At 43.2% G+C, this 23,733-nt stretch overlaps 1 protein-coding gene across 3 annotated transcripts in view; it reads left to right on the top strand.

Moving 5' to 3' along the window:
• The first annotated feature begins 342 nt into the window (after window positions 1-342).
• The window catches only part of SIM2 (SIM bHLH transcription factor 2), a 71,460-nt gene continuing 48,069 nt past the window's right edge, over window positions 343-23,733 (top strand). The window contains exons 1-4 of one of the 3 annotated variants that reach the window (XM_084647134.1): window positions 343-1,453; window positions 13,005-13,087; window positions 17,584-17,673; window positions 21,588-21,659. In XM_084647134.1, the coding sequence (XP_084503260.1) occupies window positions 1,279-1,453; window positions 13,005-13,087; window positions 17,584-17,673; window positions 21,588-21,659 (420 nt within the window). In that variant the 5' untranslated portion in view covers window positions 343-1,278. Of the gene's footprint in view, window positions 1,454-12,086; window positions 12,537-13,004; window positions 13,088-17,583; window positions 17,674-21,587; window positions 21,660-23,733 lie in introns of those variants that run through there. The other 2 variants (XM_084647136.1, XM_084647135.1) reach the window with 2 other exon arrangements.

The following is a 23,733-nucleotide window of genomic DNA, read 5'->3' as shown; positions in this document are numbered from 1 at the left end:
GAATTAACTGAAGGTGCCACTCCAGAGCCGCTGGCTATTCCTGGAAAAGAGGAGGCGGAGGAGAAGGAGGAGGAAGACCTTAGTGTTTCGGTGCGTGGGAGCAGCACCGAAGTTAGGCTTTGGGAGAGTGGGGAATTTGCCTCCGATCGCTGCTGTGCGGTGCGCTTGGAGAATGCGGCTGTCAGCTCTTGGAAGGTGAAATAGCAAACCCTTATTTCTCCTGTAAGGTAGAGTCCTCGCTCTAGTCGCATGTCAGCGTGAACTAGCTCTCGCTTCGCATCGGCTTTTTATTTTTTCAATACGTGTCAAATAATAAAAATCTCTCTTTATAATATAAAAGCCTTTTTTTAACGAATTGCCTTGGCCAGCACTTGGACTTGTTTGGGTACTGACAGCCCTGAAGTGGCGCTGGCCTGGAGGAAAATGGATCCTTTAATGTAACTGTTTAGGAGAACCGGATTTAGAACACGGGCTGGAGCAGCGAAATCAGCTTGGCTGCTGCAGACCCTATTCCCCAAATCTCAGATGAGAGGTGAACGGGGCTTGTGCTAGGCAGAATTGAAGGCAAGTTCTGCACTAGTGGTCTAAAATACACACAGTTTGAGACACACGTGTACTGTGAAAGCATATTTCTCCAACACTGGTTACAAGACAAGCGGTCGCTCTCCTAGAAGGAAAAGCGAGCCTGTGGTTTTAGAGCAATCCCTCCTCACCGGCTTTGACTTTCATTTTATGCCTGGGCTGCCTTTCCAGCTTGTCTTCTCCTCTGCGCCTTGGGCTCTGGGACCAGATCCCTTTGCACTAGTTCATTAGAGGACAACCACCTTTTTTAAAAAAATTGCAGACTGTCTAGCACAATTATTTTCTGCTGAGCAGTTGCTTGAAGGCTTTGTTTTTCGGAGGGGGGAGAATTGCATAGAGCAGGAAATCATTCGCTAAACAAAGAAAAAAAAGGGGGGATATGCTCACTGTGAACGAGAAGATCCATTTCCAGCTGCAGCCACGGTCCTGGTTCATGTAGATCTTTCAGTCTCTACTTTCCAAGTGCGAGACATTTGCATTGCAGAGTCAGCCCAGAACTGCATTCTCCTGACCTGCTGCGGCTTGTGGCACGGAGGTGGTTTCCCACTCTCGCCCTTCTGATGCGTTGATTTTTGTTCTGTTTTTTACGAAGAAAATAGTATTAACGGTACAGTCAAAGTCCATGCTCGCAGCAGTCCGGAAGGATCGGGTCTAATATGCCAGTGTCACCCTCCTCATTGCCGTGCAAGAGCCGCGATGAAGGAAAAGTCCAAGAATGCTGCGAAGACTAGAAGGGAAAAAGAAAATGGAGAATTCTACGAACTGGCCAAGTTGCTGCCCCTGCCTTCAGCTATCACCTCCCAGCTGGACAAGGCCTCCATCATCCGCCTCACCACCAGCTACCTGAAAATGCGAGCGGTCTTCCCAGAAGGTAAATCCCTCGGCTGCTTCCGGGGCACCTGCTGCTTCTCGCAGGGCAGGAGCCTAAGGCAGGGGCTTTGCGGGGCGGCGGGGGGACGGGACAGCACACATTGCACACATCTTAGCAGTTACGACCGTCTGCGTTTCGAGGGTGCAAGGGGGGCTGAATGAGCCGCGACAGCAGTGGAAACGGTGGCTGTCTGTCCTTGACTGTTTAGACATAGCCACCCCTCCCCACGCACACCCCAGGCAGTCTCTGTGAATTGTATTTCCGATTGTGACCTGTGCCCAAGGCGCTAAGCAGGCAGGGGGCCAGTCGCCACGGGTTCAGTCGTATTAATCAGGCTTATTTTAAAGCTTAAATAATACCCCAGAGTTTGGAACGGGAATATTTGTAGGTCGCGTTGTGCGGCGCTGAGCCCGACAGAACCGGGAGGAGGGAAAGAAGCAGAGCTCCAACCCCGGGCGATGAGGCTGCTCAGATCTTGGGGAAATGGTGCCAGGCAGCTGACTAAACACAAAGCAAGATCTGTGCGTGGTACATTCTGTGATTTTGTTTTCTTTCTTTCCCTGTGTGGGGGTGGGGAGGGAGGCGAGGTTAGATCTGTTTAAATGATTGTCCTAATTTAGGACGCGATAATAGAAAGTGTAGAGATCAGACCTAGGCAGAATGGGGGGAGGGGATCCAGCCTACAACTAGCAGGTCAGGCACTTCATTGGTGAGGCCTAGAACCAAGAATACCTTTGGATAACACTAGGGACAAGTTGGTGTTTTGTCTTCACTCGCTCACATTGGAGCGAGAGTTGGGGGTGGGTCATGTGGAAAATAGGAGAGCACAAATTCACATGAAACTCACTTGCAAGAGGTAGGGACAGAGAACTCCCGTGAGAGGGGCACAGATATCTGAGAATAAATCTAACAAAAGGGACACCACAACAAGGGAACCTATTTCAAATATGTATGAATAATATAAATATAATATAATGAACATCAATAAACTTGCAGGTGTGATTTAAAAAAACAAACAAACCAAACATCACCTCCAACAGGCGCAGAGTGTATAAAAATTGCTACCAAAAGAGCGAGGGGTAACATTGAGCACACAGGACAGGACTTGGGGCTTAGTTTCCGTTCCGCCACACACATTGTCTGCTCAATTGCAGCGCGCGCATTGTGCTAACAGCTTTAAAGCTTGGTCCCCTCTCCGAGATTATTTTGATTTCGCCTCTCTCTGTTCTTCAACGTACTTCGTGCAGCAGCCTGGGATGTGCTCTCAACCCCAACCAAACAGCAGCAGCGAAATGTCAGCGCGTCCCGAACGGATACATAGAACTGGTTGCGTTAGGTGGCCCGGCGCGAATAAACCCCTGGCATGGTGCATTGGTCTGGAGTCCACTTGTCAGCAGGGTGATATAATTAGTTACATAGCGCTGGGACATCTGCTAGAAGACCTCCCCCCTCCCCCCGCCGTTACTAATTGCATGGGAAATTGTTTTCATTCTCCTGGGGGGAGGTGTCCCCGGCGGGTGTTTGTTTCTGAAAACGCAGCATTTACCGAGCTGTATGAACGCTGCCCAGTCCACCTGCCTGCAGGGATCCAGCGCCCAGCACAGAGCTCAGCATTTCTAGCCTCGCCCTCGTCTTTTGCACCCACGCCAAACCCTTTAAACGTTGGAATTATTCGGCACAGCACGGGGCTGGCAGCGAAATTAGCTGTAAAAAAAGTGTCATAAAAATTCGCATCCGTAAGTAGACTAATAAACCCTCTTTTGTAAATGAGCGGCAGGTTAAAGATTTCATCTTTGGTTGTTAATGATCGTGCCCCGCTCCTGCAAGAGCCGGGGAGGACCCTGGCTCGGACCAAATCTCCAGTAGGACTTTTTCGCCAAGGGAGTCTTTGCTTGAGCCGGGGCTGTAGGACGCGCGGCCTTTTTCAATGAAATTGAAAATCTGCTGCGAAATGAGAGATCTGGGCAAAGATCGGAGTCCGAAGCAGTTATGGTCCCCTACTCCCACTGAGCAGCGCCTTCCTCCAGAGCGGGCGCCATTGGCTTCATGGGGATACGCGGGCCTATTCAGCTGGGATAAAGGGATCCGAATCTGGCCCTTTGGCTCTCGCGTGTGTGGAGACCCCAGTCTGCTCGACTCAACCTTGAACACCGTGTCCTTTAAAGGGAGAGCGAACAATGGACATAAAATTTGAGATTTTCCCCTCAGATTTTTTTAAACCAAACACTTACTCCAAAAAATACCAACCCCCCCCCCCACCCACACACCCCTTCCAAACAAATACACACTTCAAATGTTTCTTTCACTGAGCGGAAGTGGCCAGTTGACATACATTGTGTGGGGCCGTTTGTAATATGTCATGTTGTATGACCACTAAACTGGATGAGAGAAATGAAATTAAATGCTGGATAAGATTCTCTAGGTGGTTAAATAAACCCAAATCTCCTCCTTTGTGATTTGTTTGGCCTGTCTGGACAGATGATGGGGGAGGAGAGGAACAATTAGCATTCCAGAATGAAAAGTCTGTTCTTCATCTCAGTGTCTAAGGAGCTTATGAAAGGGTTACAAATGAAAAACGAGAAAAGCTTTATCAGCTACGTCAATAATTATGAGCAATGACTACTTAGTGTTACCTAAAATCAATCATTTTGTTTAAACGAAAGGGTTCTATCAAACATATAAAATAAAGACATTTACCGTTCTAAGAGTACTAACACATCCCAGTGCTTTGGTATATTGCTAATGACTTTCGCAAATTTAAGTCATTATAAAAGTCCCGCTTAAGAAATATCTTGTAGTAATTTCGGGAGGGTTTCCCAATTTTCGATCGCATGTTTCCCCCCCAAAAATAACTAAATTACATATTTAGAAATACATACGTTGAGATTTCTCTGGACAGGGTCATATTACAGGTTTCCCAGACAAAACTCTCCTGTTGAACAAACTGTGTCAACGAACTGCAGTTCACTTTTTAAGAACACTTAAAAACCAGAGGATGAAAGCCTTGCGAGTTTATATACCTAGGATGGCAGTGTCTTATGCGTAAATTCTCTTCAGACCAAATGACGGTGTGCTTCTGCACTCCCCATATGCTTATGAGTAATTTTAAAAATACATATGACAAACGTATTCTTTTGCCATAAATATTGCATAATTATAATGAAAACCATGAACACTGAGAATAGTATATGAAAGACGAAGTGAATAATTTACTCCTGTGTTTCTGAATATATTTTTTAAACTCATAGGGGGAGAGCTGTTGGAAAGTGATAACTAAATTATTTCAGCCATGCCCATTAATAAATTGGTTCAACTTTGGAAAGTTTCAAGCTGGGAGCTACGCTCTGCCAGACACTTGCGGGGAAGTGGTTGGGACATAATTCCTTTCACTATCAATAACTCCCTTCATAGTTGGGTATCTTTCCTCAGGAAAGAGCTGATGTTTCTGAATTTGTTTTTTATATAGAAAATTATAATGAACTTCTCCCTCTCTCCCTGATATTTTCCCAAATAGCATTATTTAGTGGCCTTAGTCAGCAGAATAGAAATACCTTCTTTTTAGAGTTAGCGTTACAGACAAGTGCAGTCTGGGATCAGTTCCCCAAAGTGAAACAGAGCCTGGGGAGCTATCATTTGTTGATCTCCGAAAGCGCCATCATGCATATTTTCTGCTATTCAATATTTTGCTGAGATCTTGGTTTTTTGAGAGGAATAGATGATGTGTCTGCAGTCAGTATTTTAAATTCTCTTGTAACAGAAAATTACTTCAAGGTTTTGCAGATGTCTAGTGACGCAGTGTGCCCATCAGAGATCATGTGTCTCCGAGATATAAATATTAGACACATGGCTACAAACTGTACTTGATGTGATTTTTTTCATCCGCCTTTGACAGACAACCAAGATACCTTTAGGGCCAAATCCGCATCCCATCAAAGTCCATGGGAATTTGCTGTTCACATCAATGGGAACAGAATTTGGCCCAGAGGAATATGTCCTGGCTAGAAACCAGCTTCCTTTTATCCTGCCAAAATTTCTAAAAGGTGAATCAAATCTAGAATAACCTATGTTGAGATATATAATTACGTTGTAAATACAAGAGGGAAAGTGCACTACACCACTTTCCGATGTGTGTAAACATCCACTTTTAGGACTGAATGATCATCTTCGTGACAACACGGAACCAGTTTTGTTTCTTTAAACTGGGGGAGGGGAGGGGAGGGGAGGGGAGGCGTAAGGGGAAGAGACGTCAGAAGTCTGCAACCTAGCTGCTAAACCATCGAATTTCTACTACATTTGATCAGAAATTATTGTCCAGCTATGAAACTTGCTGAGTAGGCCAGGAAAAGGGTGGGGTTTTAAAAGCCTCGGTAGCTAACGGTTTAAGAACGCCCTGGCACATAGCGTAGACAACTTTTAATACATTTTTAAAAGGTGTCCGCGGTTGTGAGGCATCCCTACGCTCCCCTAGGCTTTGGGGCTTGAGGCAATCCGAGTTCCCATCCAACCAGTTACTGTATGTTTAGAAGATGGACAGTTTAGTCTGGGCCCACAGAACGCCCCGCGGGAGGATCCGGAACAGGCCCACCGAAGTGAGCGTGAAAGGAGAGTTACATTCATTAAACCTCTTCTATTCTCCCAAAGTGCTAGTCTTGTAGGGTATAATTTCGTGCTTCAGTATGGTATCTTTTTTCCGTGTGGATTTGCTCTGACCTTCAAATTCTGAATTAAAATCCAGGAGACAGAAACATAGCGTATATCCCTACACCCAAGCTCTGTAACGTCATCCTCTGTCGCGTTTTGATACTTTGCCAAACCATTTATTACTGCAGAACAAAAATACACTAGGAGATATTTTTGGTGCTTGGCTGTCAATACGTTTTTCCACAAATGAACAAATAGAAGTGTGTGGGGGGAGGTGGGGGGGGGAAAACCTATTGTTGAGTTGAAATTATCCCATCCACCAGGTTATGGCGCTGAGGTTAAATTGTGACTCCACGCATTTTCAAGAACTAGCTTTAACACTGCGGATTTATTAATGATTAAACCAAAAGGAATGAGCTGCTTAATAAGTGACTCAAAAATGTAGCGTATGCTATTCCTACCACTACCGAAAAACAAAACAAAAGCCTGGGAGATAGTGTGAATTTTTCTTTTATTTCTGTGCTTGGCATCATGTCTTAACAGTAAAATCTGGAACCTATTGCTTACTCCTATGAAAAGACATTTTAATAATTCTTTAAAGGGCATATACATATTTTCTTGTCCTCAGTGTATTTAAAATAGAGCCAGGAATATAACGCGGGTTGAACTGCAACAGTTTCAACTCAGTATTTTTCTGTACATCTGCGACGTTTAACATTCGCTTTAAAGGCTACAAACACTGCTGAGAGTGAGCCATTCATGAAGCCGTGTGTGCCTATGTTAATAGTAGTAGATGGTCTTAAAGGGTTTATTAAAATAACAGGCGGCATTAGGGCTTCCTTTGAGGCTTGCTCTAAATGTAAATCGGTGGCATTTAACGATCACTGGAATGTTGGAGGCATTCATAACTGGGAAGCAGTCACAGGTATATGGGCTGCTTGCAAGAAAGATATGGGAATCGGGAGCAGATTAGAATAATCCAGGGATTTTAATAATCTCCTCCATCATTTCTTAGCAGCTGGACTTTTCACATCAGCGGCAAGACGCATTTCAGTTTCCTCCTAGAGCCAATCTGGATGGCACGATCGTCCGCAGATGATAATTATGAACTGTGGTTTGTCTGTTTTGCCCTTGTTGTGAGTGAGACTTTCAAATATCTCGCCACACTAAATGCGTCTAAATACTGTCATTACAGGAAGGTTTTTCTCTCGCTCTTGTTTGTGATTTGGAGCGGGTTTGAGTCTGTGGTATAAGTTTGTTGGCTCCAACAAAACAGTCGGTTTGGGCTGGGTTTTTTAACATTTTTTTCTCAAGAAATCTTAACCCCGACCGCACTAATATTTCTGATACGTGACTTAAAAATACAGCTAGAAAACAAGTGGATCTCTTAATACATATTTAATAGATCTAAAATAATTTGCCATATATACTTAGAGTTCCAATCCACTACTTGAACAGGAGTCTGCTAGTCCTAGACAAAGGCCTGTATCCTTTCCTCTTACTCGGCCAGGTCCTAGCCACCTCCAAAACACAACAAACTTAACACAGCTAAGAGTGATCGAGCTATTGAAGGACGCGGTCGATCTAATTCTGTCAAGTGTCGTGATAATTTATGTGCCAGAAAGTCAAGATAGTTTCCCCCTACTCCATTAGTGCAACCCCCCCCCCCCGGTAGAGTTAAGGTGAGTGTGCAGACAGTATTTCAGCAGGAGGCGACACAACTGCTGAAATTTCAGAGCCCCGGGAGTTGCTATGACTTGGAGCAACGCTAGTTTGCAGAGGTGAGAAATGCGTCTCCAAACCCGTGTGTACCGATTCCCAACCCGATTTGATCAGCGCACCTGCAGCTATTTCCCGTGTTCCAGAGTCGAGAATAGGGTCGGTGTGGGTCTAGGCCCGGTCTTGCCCCCAAAAAAATCAAAGGGACTTTACCATTGACTTCAGGGATGGGTCCCAAGTGCCACAATAGCTTCAGTGAGAATTTTTCCCGTGAGAACTGCGGGATCGGGCTAGGTCCTGTCTCTCTGTTGGCGTATGTGTGTGATCACAAGAAACCTCACAGCTGAATTATTAGGGTCACCATCAGCATCTCCAATGCAGGGAGAAAGGAAGCTGGGGGGGCACCTCCTTTTTTGTCTCTTGCAGTCGGATGGTGTGGGCTGGTTTGCCGCTCTCCTGCCTCCTGTATAATTGCAACGTGCCTTTCTCCTTCATAAGCTGTTTGCAAGGCCAGGGGAGGATGCCCAACAGCCAGTGAAATTCCCCCCGGAGAGAGAGCAATGAAATCCCAATGTTTGTAGTTGACCCAGGTTCCTTTAAATTAAGGCTATTGAATAACGCGCAGGATCGTGCACTAAAGGGGAGTGAGAGCACAAAACGGTGGAGACACAAAGGAAACACTCCAAATTACAGGGCAATCTGATACTTATGGACTACTTTACTGATAAGTAATTCTTTTAGCAGATTTCCAAACAGAAAAGCTACTGGTTTTTTTTTTTTGTTTAACCTTTTCTTTACGTAAAATGCTTCCAGATTTTGTTACAATTTAACCCATTTTTTTCCTCTGAAGACTGAGAAATGCCACGAGGTGAATATTAAAATGTCTTGACAAAGTTTGAGATGTCAGATTAAGGGAGAGAATCGTGTCCATATTTAGTAATAAAAGGGAGGGAGCATTTTAAAATGAGAATCAGACGCCGTGGAGTTTCTCTATGAAGTTCGTTCTACTTTCAAGTGTCCTGCCATGTGATTTTTTTACCTCCCCATCGAAAACAGTCACCGTAGGACTGTCAGTTGTCCAGGCGCCCCGGCTAAAGAAAATCTTCAATGCGTGGGAGACAAATAGAACCGCCAGTTGTTACTTATATTTGTCTTGGGGTAGTAGCGGGCAAAGACCCAACAAAAATTGAAGCTCCAATGTGCTAGGTACTGGAGGGACACTCCATCACACTGCATTCCCAGCACACGTCGATTAAAATGAGAAAAGAATGCAGGAGAACCACGATTAAGATCATGAGAAAGTGAAGAGAGCCCTCTAGTTAACATTTATAAAGAGATGATGCCACTTGTCCGAAACATGGCTGTGTGGCTGTATAAAGGAGCTTTGGAGAAGCAAGTCAGAACTCAAACCTCCGGGACAAAGGCAATACAGCTTAGTTAAAAAAAAAAGCTAGATATTTTCTCTGTGACAGTCTGCTTCACCATTTGCTTCCTGTATTGGATAACAGACTACTTTCGGGTTCAGTTTGTGGCACAGAAATGTCCGGCTCTGGAATTCAGTCTGGATTGGAATTTCTTGGCTTTGTGAACCTCTCTCGCTCTAGATAAATGTCTGACCTTAATTGATAGAGGTAATCCCATAAATTTAAAATCGAATGGGGAACAATTTGCCACCCCTTGATTGTTGTTAAAAATGTTAAATATTTGCCAGAAAAAAAAATCCTCCAGCTGCTCAGCTTTCTCACAGGTAAATATGCAATATACATCTTAAAAGCTTCCTTAAAAATGACTCCGTGAGAACTGCGCTATAGAATATTCCTTTAAAACCAGTCTACAAGCTCGTCATTTGGAACCATTCAGGTCTATTAAGTAATCACACATTGCATTTCAGCAATTTACAGAATGCTTACTTTGTACCAGCAGCTCCTTTGGCTAGGTCCTGCCTAGTGAGTGAAATGTACAGTGTTTACTGGTTAGACAGGAATAGCTCCTTTGAGTTTATTGCCTCCATATGCACCACTCACCTACAAACCCATCTGCACGCCTCTAGGAAGAGCCGTTCATGTGCAGCGGTCCCTTTTTCAGAATTTCAGGTTGTATTCGCTTTATTCCCACCTTTGAAAATAATATTTTATCGACTGATTAAATGACTTTAAAACAAGGAAAAATATTAACGAATCCACTAAATGTATTCAAATTCGATATAATTTTTTAATGGCGAAACCGATTTTAAATTTCGAAAAGAAAAAAAAACTGCTGGAGAGAGATTTTATGTTAATAGTGAGTCTGCGCTAGAAGGCTCCGCTAAAAATAATGGAAATACTGACATGACATTGCTAAAACTGTAACTGTAATACCAAAGGACACAATCAAATACACCGCTAGGCATTGCTATATTGGAGTGACAGTTGTTCACACACCATTATAAAATCCTCTCTATGACTGGCTTAAGGAACAAACCTGCTTTGTACTTCAGTTAGTCAGGAGACCGCTTAGCCATGAGTAGTTTTTAAAAAATGTATCTGTAACGTTATGAGTGAATTCGTTTGATTGGCTCAAGGTGACTTTATCATTTACACTATTAAAAAGGGCAGTCTGTATAGCAATAAGATAACTACTAACGCTTTAATTTAGTATCATCTTGCCAAGGAAAATTCATGTTTCTGTGCTCCTTTAAACAGCAGATACTTTCCACTCAAGAGAAGGTTGCATTTTAGCAGAGAAAGATGGGAATACTTTATGTAGCAGTGGAATTTGTAAACGTCTGTAAAGTGCTTTGATATAGAGGAAAGCAGCAGATGAATGGAAGCTCTATTTATTAAAAAATGCATTTTCACACTATAGGGAAATGTATCAAAATATAGACAGATACCCCAAAGCAAAAACAGCCTTTCAAGGTAAAAGTCTTCTGCCATTCAGTTTTCTGAGGCATACACTCAGGCAACTCCGATGGCTAATGTGGATGTTCAAAGAAGACATACCTCTTGGACTGACTGGATACACTGAATTATTGATATGGCTTCTTAGCACAGGAGTAGCAGAAGGATGACTGAGTTATAGGAAGGTCAGTGGTAGTGGTGGAAGTGGAATAAGCACAGTCATGTCTTGAACCATTGTTTATTAATATTGGTCTTCACTTGTATTAGTAGGGTCTAGGAGCCCTAGTCAGGGGCCAAGACCCATTGTGCTGGGTGCTGCACAAACCCAGAACAAAAAGACAGCCCCTTCCCCAAAGAGCTCACAATCGAAGTATGAGGTGGGGTAGCAGGAGGAAACAATGAGATAATATTGGTCAGTAACACCAGCACAACAACTGCCTCACAACTTTTTAGGTTTATCCTGACCTTCTCACCCTCTCCCTTCCCTCCATTCCCTTCCTTGTCTGTCCTGAGCCTCCCCTTGACTTGGGGTTTGGCCCAGGCCTCTGCCTGCTTCACCTGCAGCCAGTCAGGCAAAGCAAATGGAAACCCAAGCCATTCCCTGCTCAGCCTTTAGCAATAGACAGTGACAAATAATTGCCCGGAGGAGGGGAGGGGAGAGAAGAGGAGGCCGCGCTGAGAGCAGGGGCCCCGACAGCACTATCTGATTCGAGGGCCCCATGTGTCTCCTTCAGTGCAACAGAGGTGGCCCGGCCCCAGCCCGTAGCAGTCCTGACATACGAGTGTCCCTTGCAAGTGGTTGTGTGTGGAGCGGGGCCAGCGGCTACAGAGAGGCGACGTCGTGAATTCACCTTAGCTTGTGCGAGCAGCATGGCCAGGCAAGGCGGCAGGGGCAGTGGGGGCTGCCTGCAGCGTCTGCCGGGGCTATGGGGCGGGGGGGCACTTGGCCGCAGTGACTGGGTGACTCCGGACAGCGTCAGCCGCCTCTCCTGCCCCGGCTCGGGGCGTGTCTTTGCACCTGCTCTCTAGCGCCGCCCTCGGGGTCCGCTGCAGGGGGAGATAAGCGGCCATTGGCCGCCGCGCCTCGCCGGCCAGCCGTGTTATTGTTCGCGCCGGGGAATGAAATAAATGTCTGGGCGCATCGTAAATAAAATGGCGGAAGAAACACACGCAGGCCTCTCCGGCGAGCGCGGGCTCCACCGCGGGCCGCAGCGAGGCCCTTCGCTTTGCAGAGCCGCCTGGGTGGCCCCGAAGCCGGGGGCTTGGCCGGGCCCCTAGGGGCAGCGAGGCTGAGCAGAGGCTGCTGCGGGCCCCTGCCGCGGGGTTGCTCGGCCCGGCCCTTTGCTCAGCCTCGTCAAGCCCCGTAGGTCACTGCTGCGGGTTAAGAGGCGCTCAGCAGCTTCGGCCCCCGAAGCAGCCATTTCCCACTGTCTTTACCGCCACCGCCCGCCTTGCAGCCGGCGCCTCCGGGGCGGGGCGGGCGCAGCGGCCTCGGCGGGAAAGCGGCTCCGGGGCCGCGCGGCTCCGTCACACTGCCCGCCCGGGCTGCGGCCTGGGGCAGCCGCGTGTGCGCCAGTGACACCCCGCCCCCCTGCGGCTTCCCCGAGCGGCGGCGGCGGCGGCGGGGGTGCGCCCGGAGGGGCTCCGGCTTCGATGGGGGAGCGGTTACAGCCCCCTTGGAGCACGGGACGATCTGGCCGAGGGCGAGGACGTGGGGCTTGTGCACATAACGAGGAGCCGGGCGCTTGTCTGCCTGGGCGCATCACCCACCCAGTGCATTGGCCATCAGTCGCAGAGCAGAGTAACGCAGGGCTCAGCCCTGCAGCCCCCCCGCCCCGCTGCAGGTCAGGGGCTTTCTGCCGGGTCGGGCCCCCAGAGCCCGGGGCCCGCGTTACCTTCCAGCCCAGGCGCACTTGAGTCGCGTGGGGAGACACGGGCTGCGCGGCAGCTCCCGGGTTTGACAGCGGTGGGCCCGCGGCGACTGTCCGTCCCCGGGCGCAGCTGGGCCCTGGCTGGGACGGGCCGCGGGCAGGGTACCTGGCGGGACTGGAACTAAAATGGCATTTTAAGGCGCAGGAGCGCGCGCCCCCCCCCGCCCCAGCAGGCTCAGCTCGCCCCGAGCCTGAACCCCAATGTCCTGGCGCTGATTCGCCGACAGAAAAGCCCACCTACGCCCTCGCGGGGAGACGTGCCCTGGTGTTAGCGTCCTGCGGCCCGGCCAGCCCCGCAGCCAAGGGAGCCGGGGACACGCGCGGCCCCGGAGGCTCATGCCCATCGCCGAGTTTCTAACTGACCTGTCGCTTCTTTTCCAGGTTTGGGCGACGCCTGGGGGCAGCCGAGCAGAATAGGGCCCTTGGATAATGTGGCTAAAGAGCTGGGATCTCATTTGCTTCAGGTAGAAGATGCTTTATTCGAGTTTTACACGCTGCATTGGGATTTTTTGTGACTCTGTGTGTAATCCCCCCTATCGCCCTCCCAGCCTAGTTGTTACATGCAGCCTTTGTGAGGTCATGCTGTTAACACAACTTAGAGCCACGATTTTCTTTCAGCTGTTCAGGGGGAAGCCAGTCCTTTTAATTTTCGTTCTTTGATTTTAGCAGTACCAACAGCCTACATTAATAAGAAGGGTTTGCCTGGTAAGCCTAGTCCAACAATTACAAATAAATCCTCCCACCCTGCACACACACTAAGGAATCTCTTTTGGTACTACAAATGGCCCCTGGTGAATTGCAATGTGGATTGTATTTACTATCAACAATCCAGTCAGGGTGTTTTTGTAAATGGGAGATCATAGTTCTCCACAGATTGCTCAATAGGGAAAACCTTAAAAGAGCGCATGGCTCCTGCAGCAGGAGGTGAACATCTGGATTAGATCTCCTATTTAGTTAGCACCTGAAAATACAGTTGTTCCAAATCCTGTTGATCTGCCCTGAAATTCTTCTGCTCCCCATGTGGATGTCCCCATGCAGCAGAGAATTTAGGGAGCAATAGTTGGGCTGGGGCACCCAAAGGGAGTTTTATGTTTGTAACCTTAATGGAGGGCGGACTTTCCCCCCCCCACTTTAAAGACATAATAAATTGTAATTATTTAATGGTCAGTTTTATTGAGGAAGGTTAATATTTAGTCACATAGCTGTTTTTAAGTGTACACTGGGGTAGTGATTAAATCAAAAGAGAAACTCAGCCTGGGATCCCTAAGTATTGGAAACTCTTTCAGAACCTCATTCCTAACGTAGTCCACTGGCATTTGTGTCTGTTGAGCTGTGGGATTTTAAAGGTGCATTCAGAAAATTTGTCACTCTATTTTCCATGCTATTGTATTAATTCTCCTTATTGTTTTTCTAGTTTGTATCAGAGTAGCCTAAGAAGTAGGCAACATTGATACAATTCATATGACTAGAGTTGAAGCGGACAACTTCTAGTGCAGTGGATTGTAGCTCACTCTTGTCTTTCATTCCCACTGTTTTGAAGATAAGATACAGTGAGGTGAATAATAACATAATGAAAACCTGAAGCTTTTATATTATAAACTACAGTTATAGGAACATGGACATTAATGGTAAAAGCCCCTTAGTTTCAAGGGGTATGGAATCAGGCCCTTGGAGCAGTTGGAATAGCTTTTAAGATTGAACCCCAAAAGACGTGGTGCGCTAGGTAAAGCAGCTAAGGTGAATAATCAGTATTAACAAAGGAAGAGCAAAAAGCATGGATCAGTTAGAAAAGATGTAGATTCAGATTAGATTTGAAATGGCACGAAGAGTGGATTTTTTTTTTTTGGTCACAATACCCTTATTATTTAAAGCCAACTTAAAATTGGTTTACTCCTTTGTTTAAAAAGAGAAAACTATCTTTCATGAAAGGGTTTGAAACACATTATTGATTTTAATAAAATAAATATTAGGGCTGTTGATTAATCACAGTTAACTCACGCGATTAACTACAAAAAATAATCGTGATTCAAAAAATTAATCACGATTAATCCCAGTTTTAATTGCACTGCTAAACAATAGTATACCAATTGAAACTTATTAAATATTTTTGATGTTTTTCTACATTTTCAAATATATTGATTTCAATTACAACAGAATAAAAAGTGTACAGTGCTCACTTTATATTATTTTTGATTACTAATATTTGCAGTGTGAAAATGAAAAAGAAATAGTATTTTTCAATTCACCTCATAAAAGTACTGTAGTGCAATCTCTATCGTGAAAGTGCGACCTACAAATGTAGATTTTTTTTTTGTTACATAACTGCACTCGAAACCAAAACAATGTAAAACTTTAGAGCCTACTTCTTGTTCAGCCAATTGCTAAGAGAAGCAAGTTTGTTTAAATTGATGGGAGATAATGCTGCCCGCTTCTTATTTACAATGTCTACTGAAAGTGAGAACAGGCATTTGCATGGCACTTTTGTAGCCAGCGGTGCAAGGCATTTATGTGCCAGATATGCTAAACATTTGTATTCCCCTTCATGGTTTGGCCACCATTCCAGAGGACATGCTTCCATGTTGAAGACACTCATTAAAAAAATAATGTGTTAATTACATTTGTGACTGAACTCCTTGGGGGAGAATTGTATGTTTCCTGCTCTGTTTTACCCACATTCTGCCATATGCAGAATTCATCATCAGCATGGATGCATGTCCTCTGGCGCAGTGGTTGAAGCATGAAGGAACATATAACTCTTTAGCATATCTGGCACGTAAATATCGTGCAACACCGGTTATAACATTGCCACATGAACGCCTGTTCTCATGTGCAGGTGACCTTGTAAACAAGAAGCGGGCAGCATTATCTCGTGCAAATGTAAACAAACTTGTTTGTCTGAGCGATTGGCTGAACAAGAAGTAGGACTGAGTGGACTTGTAGGCTCTAAAGTTTTTCAGTGTTTTTTATCTTTCAGTGCAGTTATTTTTTGTACATAATTCTACATTTGTAAGTTCAACTTTCATGACAAAGAGATTGCACTACAAGTACTTGTATTAGTACTTGTATTGAATTGAATAATACTATTTCTTTTTATTTTTTACAGTGCAAATATTTGAAAATGTAATAAAAGCCCAAAATATTTAAATAAATGGTATTCTATTATTAACAGCGTGATTAATCGTGATTAATATTTTTAATAGCTTGACAGCCCTAATAAATATATTTAGGCAAGATTTGGTGATTGCTCTCCTGGAGATGTTCTCATCTAGCTCATTAAATAAGCACTTTGAATTTTATTTCAGATAAGTTTAGTTGATACGTTGGTTTGGAGCCGTTGGTTTGGAGCCATTGGTCTATCTTGAAAATTTGTGTGTAGGTACATAAAAATCTTTATGAAAGCCTTTGCTTGTACAGTAGCTACTTAATCTCTTAGTTATTTTACATTTGTTTAGTCTCAAAAGCAGTTAGGCAATATTATGTGCTAATTACCTATAACTGATGTATAAAATGGATTTTACTTCTAAATTATAAATGCTCAAAAATTGTATTAAATCAACACAGTTACTGTCAACTTTCTTTTAAGAATAGCACCTTGGGTGAAATTTTGTTTGCCAAATTTCAACTCTAAGCTAAAATTGTTCTAGCTGAGTTGGAAACCCCTAACAATAATTCTAATGGAAGAATGGACACAACTTTTACTATACGATTGGGAACAGCAATTGAAAGTTGACAAAGAATGTTTAAAGTGACATTTTTATTTAAGGATGCAGTGATTTCTTTCCCATTTTAATACATCTACAAAGTTTTGTTTATGTTGAAGGGGGATAAAAAAGAGTAAAGCTAAAAAGTAATCTGGTTTCAATTATATGCTGTAAAAATAGTTAGTAGGCCAGAGAATAATTTGGAATATTTTTTATTAGGGCCACATTGTATGCACCACTTTTACAGGATTTTATAGCTTTTCTCCTGGTTCAGTATCCTAAAATATGAATTAGTAGGTAGACAAGGCAGTTGTTTTATCTCTGTACTTAGAAGTTAGTTTCCCCCTTCCAAAAATACATGTTTATTTTTCAGTGATCTACTTGTGTACAGGTATTTGGCCAGGAAGTTCAAAAGTGATTAGTGATTTTAGATATTTCTGATTTTCCTAAGTACTGGCCTTCTGAAAAATCAAGCCCTTATTAAAATATAATATAAAGCACCTCAAAATTGAGGCAACCAAAATCATTAGAAAATCCCGACCATCTTTGTACAGTTTTAATTTCTATCCTATCAATCTATTCTTTATGGGATAATTAAATCTTCTAAATCTTTACTCACATGAGTAATCATTACTTCCAAGTTAGACCTCATGTGAGTAAGGATTAGCAGGATCAGACCCCAAGTTTGCATTAAATGTTATCATTAGTTAAGATTATAAGGTTGCAATGTTAGTGATGAATGACTACAAGTGATGAATGACTACAATGTTTCACTTTCAGTCCAATGAAGTTTCCCTTATGGCTTCTTTCTTTCTGAAACTGTCATGGGCTTTTTCATCCCTGGCAAATGCCAAATAGCTATGAAGAAGACAATTCTCTGTCCACACAAGCATAAATAAAAATATAGTAGAAGAAATTTAAAACATTGCTCAATTCTGCCATTACATCATAAAAATGGCCTGTATTGCATTGGATTTTCCCTTAAGTACTTCATAATTCAGGGTTTGTACTAAATACTATAGTAAGCCAAGTTAATAGGAGAATGTTAACTTAAAGTGCAGCATAACTTCTGTAAGGGGATAATGAAGTAGATTTCACAAATTTGTGTGTGATTAATATTCTTCACAGTGATAGTATAAGTTTTAAATATTTCTTTTTAGTAATATATTTCTGCTTGGGAGGGGGAACACTTTAAAAACTTTATTCTAAATTATCAATTAAACTGTGAGATTTTTATCCAAAATATTTATTTCTTACAGACATTGGATGGATTTGTTTTTGTGGTAGCATCTGATGGCAAAATAATGTATATCTCTGAAACTGCATCTGTTCATCTCGGTTTATCCCAGGTAGGAGTAACTTTCTGCCCATCTGTTAAATACTGATGTTGGATTGCAGTAGTAATATCTTGGTAAATGTACTAGATTTAAGTTTTTTGCAGTGAGGTCTTAAGCTTTAATTTTGTTCTGATGCTTAAGTTTTGTTTTATTTAAGTAAAGCCATTTACTTACAGCGGCAATGTGATTATCTTACCTTGTATCTTTTCTTGTTGATTAAATTTTACTTCCTATTACAGGGGTGGGCAAACTACGGCCCGCAGGCCAGATCCAGCCCGCAAGCTGTTTTAAGCCAGCCCATGAGGTGCACCACGCGGCTCAGGGCGCTGGGTCGGGCCCTGCTCTGGTGCTCCAGCCGGGGCACTGGGTCGGGGGCCGCCCCAGGTGGCTTGGCCGTGCTTCAGCAGGGGCACAGTGTCAGGGGCTGCACTGTGCGGCTCCCAGAAGCTGTGGCATGACCCCACTCTGGCCCCTATGCTCTCCAGTGGGAGCTTCAGGGGTGGTGCCTGCGGATGGTGCAGCGTGCAGAGCTGCCTGGCCGCTCCTCCACATGCCACAAAGAAGGGACATGCCACTGCTTCCAGGAGCAGCTTGAGGTAAGCGCTGCTTGGAGCCTGCACCCCTGTAGCCTCTCCCCACTCCCCAACCCCCTGGCCCAGCCCTGATCCCCCTCCCACTTTCCAAACCCCTTGATCCAGCCTGGAGCACTCTTCTGCTCTCCAAACTTCTCATCCCCAGCCCCACCCTAGAGCCTGCAACCCCAGCCAGAACCTGCACCCCTGCCCCAGCCCTGATCCCCCTCCTGCCCTCTGAACTCCTTGATCTCAGCCCAGAGCACCCTCTTACACCCCAAACTCCTCATCTCCAGCCCCACCCCAGAGCCTGCACCCCCCACCTCAATTTTGAGAGCATTCATGGCCCACCATACAATTTCTATTTCCTGATGTGGCCCTCGGGCCAAAAAGTTTGCCCACCCCATCTTATTACCTTTAATAAGGTTGATAAATGTTTTTGCAAACTGGAGGTAGGTTCTGAGCTTGAGCCTGGAACTCAAAGCTACTGCCTGCATGGTAATGCTGTACATCTCAGAAGAAAAAAAAAATAGAGATTTCCAGTGTATATGTTTCGGATTGTATGTGATACTGAGAATTATTAAAATAGAGAGTCTATTACAGGAGTGGGTGGGTGTGGCTCTGTGGCCTGCCATGTGCAGGAGGTGAGACTAGATGATCATTATGGTCCCTTCTGGCCTGATAGTCTATGAATCTATGAGAGAGGAAATCTGATGTGGAAGATGTCTTACCATAAATGTGCTTTTTGGGGGGGGATTTATGAGGTTTTTTTATAAATTTTTACCTTTTCAGAGTAAATACAACAGCAAATAGAATTAGAAGTGTATTTATTGTAAGATGCAGGTTTCCATGAGTTTGTTTGAAAATACACTCTACACATTTGGGGACTTAATACCTGATCCAAAGCTCACTGAAGTCCAATGGAAAGGTGCTCATTGATTCATTGGGCTCTGCATCAGCCTCACAAGGAACTAACCTTTTTGTAAAGTGTCTTCCATAGCAGCTGCATCCCAAATGCTGTGCAGAATTGATAAAACAGATAAATGATTAATAGCAGAGAGAAATGAAGAGCTAAAGGTAAGGGAGGTATACTGTGTTTGCGACTAAGATCTGAAGAGTCAATGAGGGAAGGAGATATCGCAAAACTATTCCAAGACTGTAAGAGTTATGTGATAGAGATTAAAATGTGTATTAATGTTGAAAAGAATGGAAGACTATTTGGGTATAGTTTTATAACTGTTTGAAGCAATTAGAAAACCAACTCTAGAAAGCATGAAAAAGCAAATGTGTGGTATCACTACTCTGAAAACATCCCCCCGATAAACAGGAAGGAACCCTCAGGCTATTTTTTTGTAATCTCTGTTAGAAAAGTAATTTTCACATTGTGACACACTACGCAGGGTTCAGTGTGGGCACTTCCTTTTTCTACCAACTTTTAAAATACGTACAAGGAGAATTTTTAATTCAAGCCCTCTGTTTATTAAGCCTGCAGTTGCATATATTTGCTGTTTCATAATTTTACATATATATTTAAATTTCTTTTAAATATTGCCTTTTCCTGAAATATTTTCCAAATAAGAGGCGATATTTTCCACTCTGCATTTAGAGCCCTTACTCAAAGCCTCTTTACCTACCCACCTATTAAAAAGATCCATCATAACCATAGCTATTGAAACGGATCCGCTTACACAAAACAATTGTTCTACAGCTATGGGTGTTCCACCAACCATCACTGAAGTGTTTCTTCATTCTCTTGTGTTTGTCATCTGTGTGAGGCTGTGTTAGTTACTCTGCTAAATTATATGAAAATTTCATATATATGAAAACAATCTTAAAAACAAAACAAACACAAGAGAATGAAGAAACACTTCAGCGAGGGTTGGTGGAACACCCATTGCTGTAGAATAATATATATATCCCAGTGACATCAAAGAACTACAGAATCAATTGGAGAATAAAATAAGTTGAATATGTCAGATTCAAAGAAACTGTGCTGAAGTTCATCCCTGGGATCACCATGAGGCCTGTGCACCACTTCAGTGTCGTTTAAAACCTTTAAATTGGATATATGCTGGCCTTATGCACAAGAGTGAATTTCACCCCTGTCTTTAAGTACATCTTTATGCACTCTAACTGAAGTCCATGGGAGTTTTTCTTGGGGAAGGACTGGGGCATTTGGCCCATAAAGTTTACTGAAGCAAGATTAACCAGAAAATTCTTGAATATCCTGGAGTAGTAAGAAGTGGGGTATTGCCTTGATCTCTCAGGAAAGCTGTAGAGCAAAGGGAATGTGAAGATGTGAACTTAGAGCAGGGGTTCCCAAACTTGGTTAGCGGCTTGTTCAGGGTAAGCCCCTGGTGGGGCCGCGAGACAGTTTGTTTACCTGATCATCCGCAGGTACGGCTGCTCGCAGCTCCCAGTGTCCGAGGTTCACCGTTCCCACCAATGGGAGGTGTGGGAAGCAGTGGCCCAGTCTGTGCCTGCGCTGCTTGCTGCAGCTCCCATTGGCTGGGAATGGCAAACTGTGGCCACTGGGAGCTGCGAGGGGCCGTACCTGCGGATGCTCAGGTAAACAAAGCATCTCGCGGCCTGCCAGGGGCCTACCCGCAACAAGCTGCAAACCAAGTTTGGGAACCCCTGACTTAGAGGCAGTGAGTATAAAGGGAGTATAAAACTGTGATTGCTTTAAAAAACACCACTTCAGATTTAGTAGCCAACCCCAACAATTTCACAGTATGCAATTCTTTCTATCTGTCTGTCTGTCATAAAATAAAGTTACTGGATGGATACCGAATGATGCATCACATTCTTTTATTCTCTTTAAAAGAAAAACACAAAACCATCTTCTTGTCAGCAGTAATTTGCCTTATTGTGGAATCTCATCCCACCATCTCTCTCCATTCTTGATTTTTCAAGGAACTGTTTACTTTTAAACACTGTAAACCTAGGTCGCTCCTACAAGCTTCACAGCATTTTATTTTTTAAAAATCCTTTCCTAAATGAGGTCTTGTTTCTGCTTCCCTTGAAGTCTCTGGGAGTTTTGCCATTGACATCAATAGGAGCAGAATTGGTCCATAGCAGCAAATTCTTCAAATTTCTCTCACCAAGTCATAATCCTACACTATATTTTCAACAAGAGCTCTTATATCTGAGTTTGGGCTCAGCTTGTCTTGGCTGGCACTCAGAGTGATGATGATGATTTTAGATAATCTTTTAGAATGTTTATAAAAAGGCCTTTTTTATGAACCATTTCCAGTATGAAACTAGATTACAAGTCAATTTTCAGTTGGTGCAATTTGTTGAAACAGCTAATTATGATCAATAAAAAAAAATACATAACATTTTTTTTACAAGATATTCTTGGAGATGTGCTGTAGTAATCTGTACCTTCAATCAATCCTGATTATAGCTTCAGCAGAAAGAACAGTGAGTCATTTACACCTTCTGATTAAGCTTTTGGGAGCCAACACATTTAAGTATGTTTACAAATGTATAAGCAACATTAAAGATATTTTCTTAACTTGTATTTTTTCTACTAATTCAGTTTTTTTAGACACAATTTACACACAAGTATCAGAAGCAATCATTTTTAAAAGTCCTATCTTAGTCCATGTCAGTTTTTGAAACAGGAATAGTAAATACTGAGGCTCAGACACTCATCTGGTTTAAATCAGCATAGCTCCATTAAAGTCAGTGGAGCTACATTGATTTACACTAGCTGAGGATCTGACCCTATGTGTCCTTACTCCGTGAATAATAAATGGGGCAAATTCCCCGGTGAAGCTCTTCTTAAAAACTGCTGGCACAATGCATCACCCATTACCGTTTAAGTTCATATGATCATTTTACTTCCTGATCCTTGTATTCATATAACAACATTTTGAAGAGGAAAGTTCTATAAATACACACTGCATAGCCATGCACTTACTCGCACATCTAAGAGACAGCGCCATACCGTGCTATCAACTCCAGCAGAATCCCTTAGTGAATTCTGTGAGGACTTAAGATGAAAAATTGATGGTATGATGTGGGCTGTACAGTTTAAGTGCAACTTGTATATGTGCACATGCACACAGATATACACATTACTGCTTACGGGACTTATAGACTGCAGGGAAAACCCTTTTAAAACAGAAACAAAGAAAACTATTGTGAAAAATAGATTTTGAAGTTTTGAAAGTCTGGGCTAGCACTCCAGCAATTTTCTGATTCCACAAGGGAGCCAAACTTTTATATTTAATTTTTGATAAATCTTGAAATATTTAACCAAAAACATCTGAACTTGCTAAAGTTTAGTATACTTACTGGATGAAAGTAAAACAGTAGCAAAATATAAATTATTATTTTCTCCCAGTATCTATTTATTTAGTCCTCTGTTTATTACGAATCATTTCTTGGCAGAAAGAAAATATACAGCTGAGTTACACATAAAAAAAGCTCTTAGTAGGAAACAAATACAACTGGTAATAAGTAGGTATTTAAAAATATTAAAATGCTTCATCCAGGATCTGGTTTAATAAGCCTCATGTGTGAGACTGCAGAAGTTTTATGGATTGAACCATATAATTTATTTTTTAAGCTGTTAGTATTTTATTGCATGTTTAAAAAGCACCTATAACATATGCAAAACAGGAGACAGTGGTCAGTTCAAAAATTATGCACAAACATTTTGGTTGTTTGACTATTATGTAGCCCTAGATTTTTGAAGATGGTTTTAGGTTTCTCAGATTTATTTAACAATCAACAGATCAAATTTTGCTGTCACTTACATATGTAGAACTGCATTGATTTCACTGGGGTTGCACATGCATAACAGAATAGAATTTATCCCTATATGTAGATTCAAGAAAGCTAGCTATGTGATCTGAATCTCAGTGTATGTAAAACTGTGACCATGGGCCCAATTCTGAGAATCTTTCTGTGACTAGTCCTTGCTTGGGTGAGTAGTCCCAGTTAAGTCAATAGGATTACTTGCAAGAGCAAGGGCTACCCACGTGAGTTAGGTTTTGCAGGATTAGTCCCCATGTGAGGATTATGATTATAATCGATGAAATATGCAAGTCTTTTGGATTAACCTAATTAGTGTTTGTAATTAGCTTTGCAGGGCAGGTGGAGGAAAGATAGGGGACGGGATAAGAGAGATCTGAGGGTATTCTTCCTATGAACACTTTTTTATAACTACATTCCATTTGGTACAGTCTGATTCATTTCATAGGCAAAAAACCAGCTCTTCAGAAATATCTGGATGAGCGAAGGGTAAAAGCTATTTTAAGAGGGGATGGTGCCAGACAGAGGGTTAAGCTCAGAGGGACAGGAAAGGCCATAGACCCCCCCCCCTTCCCACATTTCGGTTTGAACATTCACCCAAACTCTGTCTTTCTCCAATAAGATTTTTTGCTTGTTCTGTTCTCTTGAGAGCTTAGAGCAATGCAAATCACAATGCTTTAAAAACGATGTATTAGGGTTTTTGTGAAACTCATAGCCCTGTTTATAATCATAG

Source organism: Lepidochelys olivacea (genome assembly GCF_965140295.1).
Source record: "Lepidochelys olivacea isolate rLepOli2 genome assembly, chromosome: 1".
NCBI lineage: Eukaryota > Metazoa > Chordata > Testudines > Cheloniidae > Lepidochelys > Lepidochelys olivacea.
This window is presented reverse-complemented; position numbering and strand designations above follow the sequence as displayed.